The sequence below is a fragment of the Symphodus melops genome (genome assembly GCF_947650265.1).
Source record: "Symphodus melops genome assembly, chromosome: 14".
Classification (NCBI taxonomy): domain Eukaryota; kingdom Metazoa; phylum Chordata; class Actinopteri; order Labriformes; family Labridae; genus Symphodus; species Symphodus melops.
Genome location: NC_136704.1, coordinates 9,657,486 through 9,676,680, shown reverse-complemented (window position 1 = coordinate 9,676,680; position 19,195 = coordinate 9,657,486). Strand labels below are relative to the sequence as shown.

The following is a 19,195-nucleotide window of genomic DNA, read 5'->3' as shown; positions in this document are numbered from 1 at the left end:
GTTATGTCAAATATTACCAGAACAGAGCTCTCTAACAATGTCTGCATTTGTGCAGGTGGAAACATGTTGGCATGTGATGCAGTTAAACGTTAGTTGTGGCATGCAGTAGAGGAGAAAAATGAAACGCAGCAGACTTTAGATGAGTAGAAAGATGTGTTTGGATGCAGGTGAAAGCAGGATTATGATAATGATGGTAAATGTGGCGCGATGCAGTGTGATACTAACGGTCGAGGGATGCTTAGGAGATGAGGGGCAGGAGTCAGAGTCTGGAGGGCTCTGCTTGGGGGCCGGAGCACACTCCTACCAACAAGAGGCAAAACATGATGAGTCGCTAATATCTAGCAGTTAACTATAAGAAACATGAAGAAAGTCAGTCTGAGGTTAGAGAGGGAAAGAAGATGGATCAGCAACCTAGATAGGAACCATAAGATTGTGTTTTATCTTAGAGAACGTCTTTAAGATACAGTATTGAAGGAAAAGAGGGAGGGTTTGGATCAAGGCTGGAAATGACATGCTTAACAGTTTTTAAAGAGTGTGTTAATCTAGGGTTAGAGATTCTTTTTCCTCTCTCTGCTTATTTTTCTAACCTAAGATAGGAAAAAATCAAAATCTTTGATTGCGTGAACACATGGCTTGGATGGGCACATGACCACAGCTATGTAACAAGGTGTTCTCAAGGAAAAACTAACTGTGAATTAAACAGATCATCTGCTGATCAGAGAACACAAAGGCTCTGCTTAATACCAACTTTATCACTGTAAACAGAGAGGCGAAAACTCCTCTTGTGTTGGTCGGAGGTGAAGTGCCACAGTTTGAAAGACAACTGCAACAAAATCACCAAACAGTTAGCTTCGAATATATTTTCCTGACTTTAAAAAACAGTGGCCCAATGTTAAACACAATAACAAAAAAGCTTGTCAGGTGACGTGTTAACATTTATTGTGTTTGAAGCACACTGGTTTTAACGGTATGCATTTATTATGGTATGCAGCTGTTACACAGTTACCTCAACTCATGGCAAACATTGATAAAATCATATTTTCACGTCACATGTTCACTGTACTAAAAGGCAAAATGTGCAACATTTTACACAAATGCAGCAGAAATCAAGAATATCATATGTAAATGTCTCTCAGAATCAGAACTGTCTACAATGAGCGGGGGCTTCAGAAAAGCAGAGGTGTCATCAAACAGCCGTGTGTTTTGGTTTAATGCTGATGCTCAAGGGATCAAAAAGTTGCACAGTCTTCCTTTAAAAAAACCCAAACTATCTTAAACGTTTAAGAACAGCTAAGGTGTCATCACTACAGGTGTAATTCTAGAGGAGAATTTTTGAAGAATATAGGAGAAGACAGGTTGAATATTTGAGCCTGAATAATGCAACTTGATTGATTTTGCATCAATATGACGATGCCAATACCTAACTATGATACAGCCAGCTGATGTGAGCTATAAAAAACAAATCTAAAAAACGTAATAACTGTCATCATGTTGTTAAAGTGTTGTTTACAAAGAAGTAATGCTCTTGACTGCATGTCAAATTATCTGATTACACCATTTAGAAACTTGGAAACTTTTCTTGCACTGCGGTGAAAATGAAGCAGATGTTATGATATAGAAAGTAATTACCGGCATATAGGTTCTTAATGCACAAAACCAATTTATACTAACTTAAAAACCAAAGGACACTAAGCAACTGTGCCCCCTAATTAAATATTTGATCTTGAATGAACAGAAGAGAGCATGAAAGTTCACAGTGCTCAGATTAAATAGTGTTGTTTCAGTACAACTGCTGGTGAGTACTGGCTGCTCATTAGGACACATCTATATTACTGTGAAGCCTTTGGCACCTCAAGATAAAGATCTCAGTTGTCAGGTCAAGGCCAGTCTAATAGACATAAGCGGCTTAAATATAATGCAGCTCTGATCTGATTTCATGTAGCCTCAGAAGAATCGTTACAACTGAATTTTGGATCTGAATTTTTTGGCCTGATTACTTAACAAAATAATCAGTTTTATCTTTAAGGTCTGTCATTGTTTTATATTTGAGAAAAACTTTACATTTTCATAAATGGTTTCATACATGATGTGTTTTTCTTTTAAGACAACTGATTGGCCACATTGGGAGGCTCTAAAATCACACACGTAAACCCCCCTGCCTCGATAATGACACAGAAGCAACAACAGTGCATTCATCCACGACAATCAGACATAGCTGACTTTTAAACCCGGCGTTCACATCGTGTCTTACCTTGTCATTAAGGTCTAACACATAGGTGCTGTGTCTCCACTTGGTAAGGACGATGGGATCCGGCTGCTTTCTCTCCAGACTGCGGCTCTTGGGAACCTCTCCGGACTGAGGGGAGAATGTGTACTGCAGAAACAGAGACAGAAGAAGAGAGCTACAGTTTAGTTATCACAGAGTTAACCAAAGCACCCCTTTAGAGTCCTCACCTCTCCTTTCATTCTCCACAACACCATTGGACTGAGGTTCCTCCACTACAGACCGGCCATTATTCTCCAGTAACATCCACCAAACCATCCATGAACACACTCCAGTCCATCCATTCTGATGTGACTGCTTGATTCTATTTTGATCAGATATCCAGATTAGCAGTAAGTGAGCCGGTAATAGCCGGTCTGTAAACCACAGTTCACACTAACTTGGCTCCTGTGAGCTCCTCAGACTCTTATCCACTTACATTAACAGGACCACTGCAGAGGGGAGGACGGGTCACACGGAAGTGTGCAAGAGACTGCAAATAAACATGGATGAAGCCTGAGTGATGTCACCTATTGGTTTTTGACTCTCCTTGGCTCTATAGGAAGCCTATCCATGACAGCTGCCATGTTGAAAAAGTGACTATTAAACTTTCAATGTAACGTCAGGCAAACAACCGTTTGTAACATAAGATGACAATAGCCCACACGGCCACAGCTATTAGCACGTTAATGTACAAGCAAATGGACTCCTGCTAAACAATGTTTGAGCTACTGATGGAAAAGAGGAAGAAAGAGGCCCAACAAGGAAAGTGACTGACAGGTTGAGGAAATGGTTGTCTTACAAAGGCAACATGACAAAAATTATAAGGCATTGGTTTCGACTGTAAAATAAGGCTTAAATGTCAACTGAGGTGGGAAAATTGAATCACTCTAAAAAGCACTAAAGCACAAGTGCTGGCTGTCAGGAGGACATGTTTTTATTTTCATCTCTTCTTACCTTGGGCAGCTCCCATTCAGACCTGGATCCGTCAGCACTGTAGTAGTAGGGCCGGCCCTGTTCATCCACATGTTTTATCCACTACCAAAACAAACACAAGTCAAAGGAAGAAAGTGTATTTGATACTTGTATCCTAATTATCAGATAGAGTAGCAAAGTAATGGAATTAAAACCAGTCACCAATCTGCATACTTTACCTTCTCCTGTGTGTATTCAGAGATATAGAGTGTGTGTCCATGTTCATCCAGCTCCTCAGACCAGCCTCTAGGGGGTGACCCGTACTGACTGTCAGACTGACTCGAGTGTGTGCTGTGGCAGTTTTCCTCTGAGGACAGCGCCTGGGAGGACAGGAAATTGGATTTATGATACAGGTTAACGATGTTCATTAGAGCGCACAATATGTTCATGAAAACGTCGATAAACTTTGACTTTACCCGATTATACACTACTAGTAAAAAGCTTGGACACACAACAGTAACAGTATTCTCATTAATATATTATTATAATATCTAGCTACCTTAAACTGTATCTCAGGTACAACTACTATTTACTATTTTCATCAGTAAAGAAAAATACTAGATATTAAAACAATAAAAACGTAATATTTCATTTCAGTTCTGTTTTGGAAAGAAATGCAAACAGTACATATGTAGACATCAACTGCAGAATGTGTGTATAAGAAAACAAAATGTAAGCATAAGTCTTTAGATCAAAATGTCTTTAAGATAATAACATGCATTTCAATATGGTGTGTCTAAACAATTGACTGGTGCTGTATGTTTGGAAAATTTAAACAGTAAATCGTGAATGATCATGTTTTTTGTAGGAAATTCAACTTTCTTGCATTTAAAAATTAAATTGTTAGATTTTTAAATTTTAAACAGTAAATCGTGAATGATCATGTTTTTTGTAGGAAATTCAACTTTCTTGCATTTAAAAATTAAATTGTTAAGATTTTTATTTTGAAATTGTGCGCTGACTTAAACTGAGAATACTTCACTTGCTCGTTGAATTCATTAACAAAGTGAAATGTTAGAGACAGTAGAGTGGAAATTACTAGTGGAAGTAAAATGAGACATGTACAGATGCAGCTGTGCCATTCCCTTCCATCACCGTGGCTACAAAGACACAATGTATAAAGCATGTTAAAATATAAAATGTCAACATTCAAATTCAAGTGTCCATTGGTCCTCTGTAACTAACTGTCTAACTGTCTGTCTTTACTGCAAAGCACTTTGGTTGGCCACTCGCTGTTTTAGATGTGTTGTATAAATAAAACTGACATTGACTTTGACCTTTGGACAGAGCAACGCTTTCTGCTTATTTTTGTTTTCAGTGTTGCAAAGCTAACCATCTGCTCGCGCTGGAATTACAATACTCTATGGACTTACAATACTTTAACACTACCTTAACACTGTGTAAATTTAGCCTGCTGTTCTAAAAATTGTAAACTGCATTGCAACAAACCACCATATGGGGGCAGTGTTGGATAGTTAAACAGGAAGCTACATACTGAGGGGAAACCGTAACTTCCCTACATCAAAGACACATATATTTCCCTGCCTTCAGTAACCACAACAACATTTTAAAAGTTGCTTGAAGTCCACCACAGCTAGTTCAAGACCAACTACCAGAGACTCTATTTGAACGCTGTTTATGTATTTCAGTTTTGACTTTTTCTTCAATAATATTGTGTTTCAGAATATGATCACAACCATTATGGCTCATAAAGGTGCAGCAATAAAAGCATGTTATTGTGGGAAAATGTAAACAAGCATTCCTCACCTCACTCTCCACCGTGCCCTGGCTGTCTCCTCGGACACTGCTGGTGCTGCCGCTGGTGTCCCTCGTTCTCGGTGGCTTCCAGGTCCGTTCTCCGGTGGCACGGTTGTAGTAGAAATGCCGGCCGCTCAGGTCTTTGTGGGTCTCCCAGTCGCCCAGGATATGGAGAGGGGAGCCGGAGGGGATGGGGGGCATGTTGGACTGAGAGATCTTCAGCTCCTGGAGGTTAGTGTAGACCGGCGAGTCGGACCGGCCTTGACCGGTTGGTGATGTGGTCTGGTGGAGGAAAGGATAAAAGAGAGAGGAGGTGAGATCATATTCTACTCCATGTGTTCAACTTTTATCTCCCTCACTTCTCCAGATGTAACAGGTGTCCTCAATTTTTTCTCTGAACATTCAATGATATTCCAGGAATTCCAGAAGCAGAAGGATCCTTGAAATTCCTCCAAAGTCTGCAGAGATCTAAGTATCTGCTGGAATGTTGATCCCTTCCAGCGTACAAACCAGCAGTTATCACACTGTGTGCTCCGATATGGACTGTCACAAGCCGAGCTATAAAGTTTCACTCACAAACATGCACATTAAGCTGCAGAAACAGACCTGATGTTGTGCATAAAGTCTCGAAGATCATAAAGGTGAGGCAGTGAGTTATGAGAGTGTGCTTCTCTGCACAGCAGGATGCAGCTGCTGATCCAATAAGACGCAACATGTGGCTTGCAGATATTCTCGAATCATATCAGACTGCTGTTAATCAGGCTCAAACCAAATGGACTTGGCACAGTTATATAATCGCTGATGTGTCTGTTCTGAGCGCAGAGACCGAGGTAATGAAAATGAAGAACAAACAGTTCTTCACAGATGCACACAGTCAGAATTTACAAGAGTCACAGAGGAAACTATATCTTTTTTTTTTTTTTTTTTTTTAGAAATCTCAATTTCCATGAACTTCATTGGCCAACCCTGTCAGATAACTTTACCATGTGTTGTTGCAAATCTGAGCCAGGTACGCCTTCTTTTTTTCCCTGGATGACCCTGTGCCTACAATCAAATGAAAGAGGAGGCTGTACTTCTCTAACAAAGGGCTCCTGTTAGTGTGAACCTGACCCTTTAGTAGTACAACTGTTACAGAATTTGGTTGAAAATTCTACATTTTAGAATCGGATAGAATAGAATAAATCTTCATCATCCACCAGAAATTTACCTTAATAAACAGAAAACAGTATAAAAACATTCAGGCCGTCAATAACACAGACGAATAGCGGGCAAGTTTACACATTAAATCCCTTAGTTATCTAAGATCGTTTAGATAACTTGATCAAATTGTTTATTGGGTTCGACTCTTTCTTATTTAAAGTCACCATGGAGCTTACAGACCCCTCAGGTTATTTGGACAGGTTTACTGAATGTTTCCACGATCAAAACCAAACAACGTACTGCAGCATTTAGGCTTCACACTCCGTAGAGCCAACTATCTGAACAGCTGAGGGCTTAAAACATTATCGTGTAATGAAGCTTCCCTTTTCATTTCTTTTCTCCTATAAATCCAGTACACATAACTTTTGAATTTGTAGCTTGCATCCTGGCTTTAATGGCATGATGTGAGAAAAAAATGCAATCAAAAAATGTTCAATATTGCGATTAGTGCATATAACTACACTTTACAATTTCTTTGTCTATAATGTGCTGTTTGACACAAACCTGCATTTGCAAAATGCCTTTCCTAAATAAAAAAATGAATCCAGCTGATAGCTATTCGCTTCACCTTCAACAATTGTGCTTTTTTTCTAATCTAATGCTTTGGCTTTTAACACAAACTGAGCTTGACATTTTGACATCTTTTTATTTCATCTTCCTATTTATTGTATTTCAATTGCTTTTATTGTCTTTTTTATAGTGTGACTTCTGCTGGTACAGCACTTTGGTCAACCAAGGTTGTTTTAAAAATAAAAATAAATAAACTTTGATTGATTGATTATCATATAGAAGAAGCTGCTCCTTCTTGTGTGAAGAATGATTTTCTTGAAGTTCAGTCTAAATGTTTCCAAAGCAAGACTGTCCCAGTTGAGAATGTTAAAGTTCCCAAAGATTTTATCGTGGATGGACACTGTCAGTCCAACAATATCCAATATGTTAATTACTTTATTATTGGACCTCAAACCAGTATATAAAATGGACTTCAAACTGGAGCTTTTCTCATCTTCTGAATACTCAAAAAGCTTTTACACCACATGTCACACCGAACCATTAACACATGGATGGTAGACGTCGCTATGTAAAATGTCCATCAGAAGTAACTAATCATTTATACAACCCTGACAAAGCACTGGGAGCAACTTGGAGTTAAGTGTCTTGCTCAAAGATACAATGGACATTAGGCTGCAGGAACTCGGGATTGAACATTCAACCTTCAAGTTGAGAGGCGACCAGATCTGTCCAATCTCTACTTGTTTACATAGATTTCTTTCTTTTTTAAATGCGTGTATTATGAATGGTCAAACGGCGATAACCTTGAAACTCTGCACAAAACTCTGGTATTGTAGACGTTAAATTAACTGCAGCCTTCTTTGTTTGCACAAGCAGAAACCAAACTGAGATTTCAAATGCAGCTCAAACTCACATATAATCTACATACTTCAATGTGACATTGGATTAAACACAGGACAACCCTGCATGTACTGTACATGCATCTATACATTATGAAATGTTTCAATATATTCTCTAAACTGACAAATCCTGTCTCACTGCACACAGTAGGTTGAATATTTTGACAGAAAGCATGCTACACTACTAAACCTTAATCTGTCCACAAAGTATGCTGCATAAACACAAATGATAACGGTCATTACAATATGTGTAATGCACATAAGGGGGAAGTGTAAGAGGAGATTATGTAATGACTTCCCTATTAAATTACAAGCTGGTGTAAAGTTTTGATTCGAAACTAGAGGAGAGTTACCAGCTTACAAATGATTTACAAGTACGTTTTGAGTGCAAAACAAGGAACAAAATGTACTCATGTTATTCCACACCTTAACTCCACGCTTAATAAACTCTGCTTTTTACAGCAGCAAACCTCCGTCAACACAATCAACTTCATCGTACTTCTGGTCCCACTGTTTCTCAGCAGAAACACTTCAAAGTCTGTTTTAATAGTGGTCTTTGAAAACTTGGCAGCATCCGAAGGTCACTGCACACAAAGCCGGAAAGCTATGTTTCCATGGCTACAGCTCTGGGCATTTAAAAGGTTTCTGAATGCTTCTGAAATCTTTTTTTTTTTTTTTTTTGTGGTTTTGGAGCCAAGCTAAATTTCGGATGCCAACTGTGTCTCTGTAAAGGAGATCCAGCCCTAAACACTGTAAAACAGCGAGCAGATAAATGGCCAAACTGAAATGACTGAGATATCAGGGTCTGTGCCAGCACTGCACGTCTCTCCCTCTGTTTGTTATAGGTGAGGAATGCTGGGGGGTGAAATCACTTCAGCCAGACCATTTGAACAGCTTTCAGGACACAGATGGGACTTCCTGCCATTCTTGGAAAAACAGGATTATTTTTTATATAAATGGTTGTTTAATATCCTGCACACATGCAAGAGCAGAGGAAAGGTGTCCTGCTGTTTTCACTTTGGTTCAGCCACTGCACAGTCCAAAACACAACAAGTGCTTGAGCATGAAGGTAAGCCAATGACAAACTCGGGTTCGGCTTGGACTCGGGTTCAGACTCAGTCACAACCAGAACAGAGCCATGATGCTGCAGCTTTAATTGAGTTTTTAGGGAATCATGTGGTAATGATCAAGTCTAACTGCAGATGATGGAGTGCAGCCTGAGAGTGAGGCCAGGGTCAAATCTATTTAAATTCCACTGAGGCAAGACAAACCAATATGCATCCACTGGAGAAGGAATTAACAAGCAGTTATGTCTATTTTGAAACAAAGTGTTCAAACAGAACACTTTCCTGCAGTGTTGTCTTTGATTCAGACAATAATTTAACAATAGTAAAGATCAGGATGTCCACACATCCTGTTTCTGCACAGAACAACACATTCACACACACTCCATAAGTATTTGATATAGCATCTGCATTTGATCAACATCGTAAAATGTCCTGCTTATGTATGCAAGTTGTATAAAAAGTAACTTCATCACCCAGAAGACTTTGCATAGTCAGAGATAAAAGCAGAAAAACACTGACCCAGTCAACATATCACTCGAGCTTGTACTTCACCTTGAAAGATCTCTAGAGAAGAAAGCACGACTAACAGCTCCCTTGAAACTGACTAACCGACCCAAAATAGCCCTAGTGTCAAGAGACAATAGGTGCCCTCTTTGCAAAAATTGGACTGTTCTGTATGAGACAGAAAAGACTTGTGCAATGTGCACCATATGCTTAGAGAGAAGTCCAGCACAGAGCTGGAACAGCAGAAAACAGGAGAGGAACTTCTCTAAGGTTAATGTTTAATTGAAATAAAGATCAAGTGTTTTACAGGCTGTAGTCACATAGTATCTGTGAAACAAACTCTTATTAAAACACTACTGAGGTTAAATGGATTTCTTGGTAACAGTTTTAACAGGACAAGTATCTGATGGAAAGTTTCCCAAACTAATGGACATTTTTAAGAAAAAATAGTTAATACAGTAGTTACAGGACTTTGAATCCATCAGTGGGCTTAAGCAGACACTTTGTGTTATGATTCAATCCTAAACTGGAAGCAGGAAAAAAAAAAAAAAAAAAAAAAAAAGATACCTGCATGACAAAAAAAGGACTTTCTTAAACAAACATGTTCAGCGCGTTGTTTCTCTTGTGTCACCTTGAATCCAGAGCTGCACACGAACACCTCATTATCGTCCTCACTGGCTCTTCTGTATCCTCTGAATACACTGAATGCACGACGCATGGTGATGCACGGTGGTCATAGAAAGTGAAAAGACACAATCAGACCGCTTTGGCTTCAACTTTCTCCAACACACACTCAACACTGCTTTTATTCGCTCCTCCTTGCTTCTGTACTGTGTGACGGTCCAGTTGGCGGCATGAGGGAATCTGAGACTGACTGTGACGGAGGCAAAGGGGAACAGGATCTCTCAACTTCACTGACCAACAACTCGTCTAACACAACAGGAAGTGACATTGACAAAAAAAACAGAGCTTCCTCTACAAAAGCAGGTTTCTCTGTGAGTCGAATAATGCACTGACAGACTTGCTCACGGACGAATGCTTCTATATTTAACCTGGCTGCTACTCTCAACACACCAGGGCGAAATGACTCGTGGTGAAGTAATATAATACACTGATAGTCACTGTGCAGTGGCTGGTCCTGCTCTCGTCTTTCACCTGAACAAATGGGTGCAGAGGAGACGAGGGACTGGGCAACAGTGCGCAAGAGTAACACAACAAAGATGAAGAAAGAGATGCAGACGGACAAAGTAAAAGAGAAAATAGTGAATTAGGAAGTTAACATTTTCATGAATGATTTTGGTCTGCAGTCACTAAATCCAAACTTTGTCAAGTAGCACTGTTTCATCATCAGACTTAGAGGAACTTGTATTAACTTCAACAGTTACCCGAAGGCTTGCCATGCGTGTCACAATAATCTCAAAAGAACTTGCAGTTTTACAGTACTTTGCAAAACACATGCTTGACAGACAATATATCCTATTTTCGGTTCTGATGTTAGTCTTTATATAATCCATAATCCATCACTGAGGGCCTTTTGTTTTTAACTACACTTCAGAAATCCATAACTGGTGGACATTACGTAATCACATCTTTATATCTGCTTTAGTATGAGCTGCAGAAAGACATTGTTGTTGAAGGATTCCTCCATACTTCATACTGATTTTCTTTTTTGCGGCAGGCAATGATAACTAAAAGTTGCACACCTTTTATTCCCAAAGAAGGAAAGATATGTTGCAAATCTGAGAGTGAGCCTGTGCTCTAGTTTCTTTGACGTCTGTACCTGCAGTGATTTTCTATTCTTACATCTGATAATCACGTAATAATAAAATGTATTGACATGTTAACGGAAAATCCATCCCTAAATGGAAAACGTTATTGAATATGTAATGTACGTGTCCTCACCACTCACTAAGAATAACCCCCAAAATATCATAAAACAAATAACACAAACGTCGGGCTGCTACTACCCATTGCTATGCAGGGAGCGTGCAAGACCTGTTGGGGGGGGGTGTGTCTTGCTCAAGGGCACCTTGGTAGTACTCTGGATGTGACCTGGCACCTCTCCAGCTACCAGACCAACTTCTATGTAATGGACTTGATACAGAACCCATGCCCCTACAGACTGAGCCACTGCTGCCCCATACATGGGTGTGAATTAGTTTAAATCAAAAACAGGAATGTTTACATCCAAATGGTCTTCCATTACAATAACTCCCACTCACCAATTAGAAATCTTCACTTAAACACACCATCTTGTTTCTGAAATCACACCACCAGTCCTCTATATTTCCCCCAGATTGGAAATCACCCTTCACTGAATTCTCATAGGCATATTTCTGATTATTTTGACATGAATGAGAGGTGGCACAGAGCTCAGAGGTAGAGGACTGAGACCCTGGGTCTTTGACAGGTAATTAAAAATAGAACAGACCTTAGGGGGAGGGAGGAATCCCTGGTAAAGCTCGGGGGAGTGGGGGTGTTTATGAGGCATGGATTGAAGGGGAGACAGAGGAAAGGAGTGATCAGAGTGGCAGAGATGTGCTGTTGCATGCAGAACAGTCATGATAAATGAGTTTCAGACTACATGCCAGTCGAGTATAGAATCCCTATAAACTGCATTAGGATGCATTATGCAGCCTGCAGAGTGTGTAGGCACACCCAGAATGTGAGTGTGTGATTAATTCAGCTCTGAGTTCTAATAGAGTCAAGTAAAAGCAGAAAGTGCACACAGAATCAGCTAAACAACTGAGACTTTGCTTTCCAATGGAACCTGATGAGATTATGCTCTGCTGCTGGAACACAGCTTACTGTAGCCCCTGTGTTTATTGCCAGAATGGGAATACAACCCTACTCTCCCCCCCCCCTGTCCCACTGTGCTTGTACAATCACTGGAAAATGTCATGCACTATAAATTATCCGGTGTGTAAAGAAGTGTAGGTCAGGGTGAGGGCAGGAGGAGAGTGGGGATGCAGTTACACCCTGAGACCACTGGGTGCCTCTCATACATTGGCAAGGAGAGCAGGAGGAGCAGGGATGCTTGTGAGTGGGTGGGAGTCTCTAATGCATCAGGCCATGAGGAGAGAAGCATGAGGGGGAGGGATTTCTCTAGGCGCACACATGGCAACACACACTGCAGCATCTCCATGCTGCACTCTGAGACATTACTGGTCTCACAATGATGCACAATGCCACACTTCGAACATTGCACACAACAGCAGCTCAAATATTATTTTTGTTGTCTTTTATAGAGCTGTAATTTTATTCAGTCATCTTGCTGCAGCTGATTCAGAGTCTGCTGCTCATTCACTATCCACCTGCTGCTGCCAGGATATATCCTGTATATAACTTGCTGAATGGCTAAGTCCAAGATATATTGACCCGATGGTACAACATGAAATTAGAATAGCTTTTAAAAGTGCAGTATGCTTGAATAAACTGAGCTTTTCTGAAAAAAAAAAACATCTATGTTTCAAAATAGTCATTTAATGTCTTCAAGATCGCCTTCCAAGAACCTCATGTCTTTTGTGCATCTTTTTAAGCCTTTTGAGATGGATTAAGAAAATCCTTGTGACAAATTCCACTTCTCCTGTGCATACTGATGTAAACATGGTTGTGTGCATAACGAGTAACATAAATAAATGCCGGCTAATTTACGCTCTAATGGCTGCAAAATAAATTTTAAACTGGATTTCAATTTATTCTTCAATAATCTGTTAATAATCTTTAATGATGATTTGTTTCCACCATCAATAATAACTTACAGTTTGGGCTCTAAAGAACCAATGGATTGAGTATGCAAGTCGGTAAAAAGGGCGATTTGCATACATACACACACTCACATACACACACACACACACACACACACACACACACACACACATAAAAACTGCACTGAATTATAGAGGTGCTTCAAATATTATTTCCACCACTTTTGTCATTTAAAATTCAGGGTACATAATTTGGTGTGCTTAATAAACTGTTCACTCATTTGAACCTTCCTTAGTTTGAGGTGTGCTGAATAAATAGCTGTTAAATCTGAAAACAGATGAAAAAACAAACAAACAAAAAACACTGCATTTCATGTTAAAGGCTGCAGATGCATATGGTGGCATGGTGACAAACTGACAGCTAACATTATGACTCTGTGTTGGGTTTTAAAGGTCTGCCTCTCTACCATCACAGATGGCGACGGCATCAATGTCACACCTCAGAGTGTGTGCCTTTCCCCTAACTCTTACATAAGTGATTGTGTAATTGAATTATATGACAGCAGGCTTAAGGAAGTGAGGTGGGGTGGCTGGGAAGGAAAGGAGGGTGGACATGGTGACTGACAGAACTGCATCCGTGACCATGGCGACACCAAGCCAATCAGGTGGTCACGCAGAGACGTGTTTGAAGATAGACTGTGGGGTTAGAGGGGAGGAGGAAGGGGAGCACAAGCTCGGAGAAAATGCATCCATCCACTCCTTTGCCTCTGTTCCGTTGTCCTCTCATCTTACTGTGCTGACCTCGACCCTCCTCCTCCTCTATCTCTCTTCTCTGTGTCCACACACACAGCAAACAAACACTCATTGCCTTTTTTTTTTTCCTCTGCTGCATCCTTTGACAATCATGCACCAAACCTCCTGCTTCAATTCCTCTCAGCTCTGCTCCCAGGCTCGGCCAACGCCCCACTGCACCCCCTCCCTCCCTACAACACCCCCTGTCTCCATGTGCTCCAGGATAGATGATGCTGATCATGATGGTTGAATCCATATGACCAGATTAACCTACATTTCCACCTCACTGGGCGTCAGGCCACATTTACTCACTCTAGAACCCCCCCCCCCACTCGACACACAACTGTTTCAACATGAACACAAGAGCAAAGACACACTGTTCCTTACTTTCCATAGCAACCATGTCCAGCCTTGAACTGCCGTTCAGAAAGATTTTGTGTTTAAACAGACTTCACTAAAAGGTTAAAGAGCAAGCGTGGGTAGAATCAACGAAATGTTAATGGCCTCCAAATAATGAATTCACTCTCATTTGAACACAGGTCAGCCAAACATGAGCAGCTTTGTCAGTGATAGCACAAAAAATAAACTCAGGGATGAGAGTGAGTCAGCATGTTTTCACTGGTATGGATGACGACAGCTACTTTCATTTCACAGATTAGAGGATCGGGCGAGGCTCGCAAACTGTCGGACACGAGAGCAATTAACCTTTATGTCCTGAGCTGATAGTGCCAAATTAAAATGTCAGTTTAGGTGTGTGTGGGCATACAACGTGCTTCTGATGAACTTCTAGCAGTATTGTAAGGAAAAGCTGGTCGAATGGAAGCTGCGGCTGTGTGGACACTGCAGACAAAGAAGATTCAAGGCTACAGACAAAAACAACTTTACCAAATGAGAGCAGGAAGTTGTTTTAATTGTGAATTAAAGAAGCTGCAGTTAACAGCTGCTCTGGTATTTTTTGTGTCACAATGATCTGTTTTACATCATTTTTGATGTCACAGACTCAAACACCAGATATGCTGTTTGAATAATCCTTTGTGTGAACTGACAGAAGGACTGTGCCGCTTTGCCTCTCCAATCACATTTTCCTCTTGAAATGTTAATGAGGGAGGGACCGGGTGGATTTTAAGAACGAGGGAAGCCTGCAGCCTCCCTGCTCATATGAAGTCTAATGTGCTTATTGGGAGACAGTCATTGGCCAAGAACCAGCCCGCCATACTGGTCTGCAGATTCTGCAGAACGAGTGTGCCAGTGAGAGAGCTTAACTAGAGCAGGGGAATCAAACAATTCATATCTGGGACAACACATCCGTGGTTATTTTACATGCACCCAGTGGATCACAGGGTTTGGCTTCTATTTGGGGCTAAACTCGAGTCAGAGCGTGAAAGTGAAGAGACGGGCCAGAGCCAGGCAGACATCTCCTTTTTTGTCTATTTCCTCTCTTCAAAGCATATGGAGACATTCCTAGAGGGTTTAAAAAGTGTGTCTGAGTATCTCCACTATCAGCAGGTCTGTGCAGCACAGCATACAGCTGCTGGAGGGATTGTGTTTGAGTGTTCTTGGTGTGCGAGGATGCCTACTTGCAAGATGCCGATTTTGAGAACATGGTTTTGCATAATGTTGCTCATTGTTGGGATAATTTGTGAAACAAGCACTTTTAAAGCAGCACGTGTGTCCCTGCAGCGCCCGTGTATGCTTTGTCTCAGCGTCCCTGGTTTCTTTTTCTGTCTAGGTATTTTCATCAGATCTGTGCAGCCTGGGACTCAAATCTGGCCACAATACAAAGAGGTACAGCAAAAAAACAATCTGCACCTCCTGGTTTTGGAAGCTTGTCTATTTTCACAGAACCAGTTAGCAAACTCACTCCTAACAGGTTAGCGGACTGGGCCAGACATTGGAGCCTTACTTTATTGATCAACAACATTTTGTTCTGTAAATAATTGAAAGGGAAAATGCCATGGCCATTTAGCAAACCTATTACGTCATTCAACATGTATATCAATATCTTCTGTACTCAATAAATCAAATGAGCTGACAAAGAAAAACCTGGTAACTGTAGGGCTACTGGACAAGCAGTCGACCTTTGAATAGAGTGAGCATGGTCATGGTTGTGGTCTCCCCCTAACGTATGTTTTCTGTTCTTTAAAAAAAAAAGATCTTCACTGGGCACCAAGTAGCATCCTCCTCATGACAGTCCTGAGTTCAACTACAATCTTGAAGCCCTTTGGTGCATGTCTTGCCCACTCTCTTCCTTCCCATCTTTCCTGTCATTTCGACTAGTCTTGTCTAATAAAATATTTTAAGCTACAATGGCTACCTCCCCGACAGACTGGCCAGGTCATCATCCCTTTAAGAAGTGCTGACCACTTCTGGGGCACAGATGATCTAGTCCTCCAATGGAGAGAGAGAGGGCCGGGTTTAAGTCCAACTTGTGGCTCCTTTCCGGCATGTCATTCCCCACTCTCTGTCTATCTCACCTATTTTCAACTCTATTCACTGTCCTATATAATAAAGGCATTAACTAAGTCAGCATTCTAAAACAGCTTCCTTTTGGTAAATGAAGAGTATTTGAAGGTCAAATTTCCCATTTGTTTACTTTAGTACAAACTGTTTATTTTGACTTACTGATCACCGTCATTTAAGTGGTTTTGCCACAAAGTCTGACCATCTAAGATCTATTCCCTGAGAAACACTAAGAGAAGCACAGTATGTGGGTGAGAGGCTGGGACACAGACAAAGAGACTGCATGTGCACATGTGGATGCTATGAAGCCTCCTACGTGTCTCTCCGGGGGGGTCAAAGGCCATAGAGCCACACAGCTGGACTCCCAGACCCCCAGCAGTCTGTCGCCTCCTGGCATCCCTTTTTCTTCTCGTCTGACCACCCTGGACACACATTTCTTTTCCTAAAGCAGCACAACAATCTGTGTTCTGCGATCAAAGCGTGAGACGGACAGGCAGACTTGTGGGCATGATGACAGAGCAGCACTGCAATCTGTTACCCACACAACCATCCAATAAAAAGGCAGAACAGGACGTGATGGATTGTGCATTTTCTCCTGAGAAAGAACACTGAGCGGGAAGGACCCGATAAATGAATTCTGGCGGCAGAAGTCAAACGGCCTGCCAGCGCCCTGACAGCATCACTTTGTTCTGTTTAGTCACGGACAGGTTTGCGGGAAAATATTGACGACATGGCGAAAGAAAATTCTATTTCTTTAATGGAAGCAATGCTGCCAAATGTCTCTCGTATTACTCATTTCAAGTGGTCCTACCCGTACAACAGACTCTTTGTGCAAACTTGCCGCCACCGGGTTCTCTCCCACTGCAGAGCCAAAACAAACAGAGGCTCTGTTCTGTGCTGACACCACTTAACATTACACATTTCATCCTCACAACTGGGACAATGGAAATGTGGTTAATTAGGTCCATTTCAGGCAATTATGAAGCCCGTTTTTCCACGATAAATACAGGAATATAATATTCAGGACATGAAAAGAGACATATGCAACAGAGGCCTTTACGACTGGTGCCTGCTCCATACCCGCTTGACTCCCCCTGTATTTTAAGAATATTTGGGGTTTTATTTCTCTCAATTTCTGGCAGCATGGAGTGAGGGGCTGAAGCAGAGATTTAGCAGCATTTCTCAGTGGCCCGAAAGCTGACAGCTTAGCCCACAGTTAATGACTAATCCTGCTTCATGCTTTCAGTGTGATTGGTTTAAGCTAATTGGAGAAGTTCCCTCCCCTGGGTGCTGAATGGCTGGTCAGACAGGATGGGGAGGGAACAAATTGAACTACTGACTCGATGGTTAAATCGGAAAATATATTTAGGAATACATTGATCACGAATTTAAAGCAATCATTTGAGGATTTTAGAGGATTTATCAAATGATGACATTTGCCGTTTCATCTTGTTCAGTACATCAGAGGTCTGTGATGGTCTCTGTGTCAGAACAAGCAAACTGATTAGGACTTCTGGTGACTCAGAAATTACAATGGGTATTGTGGACAATTTCTATTTCAGATCGTTATTAAATTAGTACCTAACTATATTTATTTTAATAAATATATAATTTTAATAAATGATATATTTTCTTTGTATTCGTCCAATAAATTATTATAATCAGATACCAGGGTTCCATGAGCCAGGGAACCCCATAGGCTGGGTCCAAACAACAACCCCATTTCCTAAAAAGTTTGAAATTACATTAAAAGCCAAACATTGTGATTTGCTACTCATTGGGACCTCCATATTTAATTGAAAATTGTCCCAAGTTTTTTCATAGAAGGTGTTGCTGGCATAGATTTTAAAATTGGCATTAAAAAAAATGTCTTTGTGCTAATCTCAATTAAATACAAGGTTTCTGGGTTTACCTATATTTATAAATATTGTTCTAACTTTTGGGGTAACACTTATTCTTGCACATGTAGTCTTATTGTATTCATATAAAGTTCTTCTCGACTGCTGCTGGCTCAGGGATTTTTTAATTAATGCTTGAATAGATTTCAAATCCTATAACCTTAAGCACCGTGAAGATCAACTGCTGCTCCTCTCTCACTGGAGCTTTGTGGAAAAGCTGTCCGATGTGTCCTCAATCAGGTTGGATCTGCTTTGTTGAAGCTGCTCATTTGATCTGGTTATATCATCATCTGAACAAAGTCAGACTTCAGTGAATCTGGACAAGAGATGCCTTGTACATGAACCTGTTACTCTGACCTACTGGAGGCTCCGCTGCTTCATCAGCAGTTTGCGATAATAGTTCCTCTATTAAGAATGGAAGAAATGTACATGAGACTAAACAAACAGCCCGGATGAAAAGTTAAATAATTTTGCATAAATATATCAAAAGCAAAAAAACATTGCTGAAGAAGGTGACTTTTTTTTGGATTCACATTGCGTGACAGTGTTGCAGAAGCACGAGAGGTCAATGCACAGCAGAAGCTCCACATGCACTCATGACTTATGAACACACAGCGTTGTTGGATCCCTTTTTATTACGCCTCCATGACATTCATGTTGAAGGTGTAACTTCACAGAGACAAATACCATGGTGCTTTGGAACAGCAGTCTGAACAGACTGCATATCCACAACAACAAAAAAAGCTGAAGTTATCCATCTAACTAACAGGCAGCGACAAAGAAAATGTGGGTCACATTTGAATTAACAGCACATTTAATTACCCACAAATAGGTTTGTTTACAGAAGGTATTTTGAGACTATGGAGAATTTTGTGTAATTTAAGCACTTTAATAGCTTTACCATGAATTTCCCTCTGGATCAATAATCTATCTATCTATCTATCTATCTATCTATACTCAACATATAATACACTTTACTGAATAACCAGTAAGCGCTCTACCTCATTAAGCACATCATCACTTGGTAACAGCTCATTGTATATTGTTGAACAGGCAGCCGCTCACCTTTTTGTCTTTAGCAGTGTTCTGACTCTGGAAGGCAGCTTGCTGGGCTTTATTGTAGGTGATTAATATTCCCTTAAATCTTGCTGCTAATCTGCTC

General features: G+C 40.7%; 1 protein-coding gene across 6 annotated transcripts in view; it reads right to left on the bottom strand.

Annotated features, from left to right (window-relative positions):
* The window catches only part of arhgap12b (Rho GTPase activating protein 12b), a 72,939-nt gene that overhangs the window by 10,453 nt on the left and 43,291 nt on the right, over positions 1 to 19,195 (bottom strand). For 4 of the 6 annotated variants that reach the window (XM_079360850.1, XM_079360851.1, XM_079360853.1 and 1 more), the window contains exons 3-7: positions 5,006 to 5,278; positions 3,418 to 3,558; positions 3,221 to 3,301; positions 2,252 to 2,374; positions 226 to 300 (exon numbers count right to left, since the gene is read on the bottom strand). In XM_079360850.1, coding sequence (XP_079216976.1) covers positions 226 to 300; positions 2,252 to 2,374; positions 3,221 to 3,301; positions 3,418 to 3,558; positions 5,006 to 5,278 — 693 coding nt within the window. The remainder of the gene's footprint in view (positions 1 to 225; positions 301 to 2,251; positions 2,375 to 3,220; positions 3,302 to 3,417; positions 3,559 to 5,005; positions 5,279 to 19,195) is intronic. The other 2 variants (XM_079360852.1, XM_079360855.1) reach the window with 1 other exon arrangement.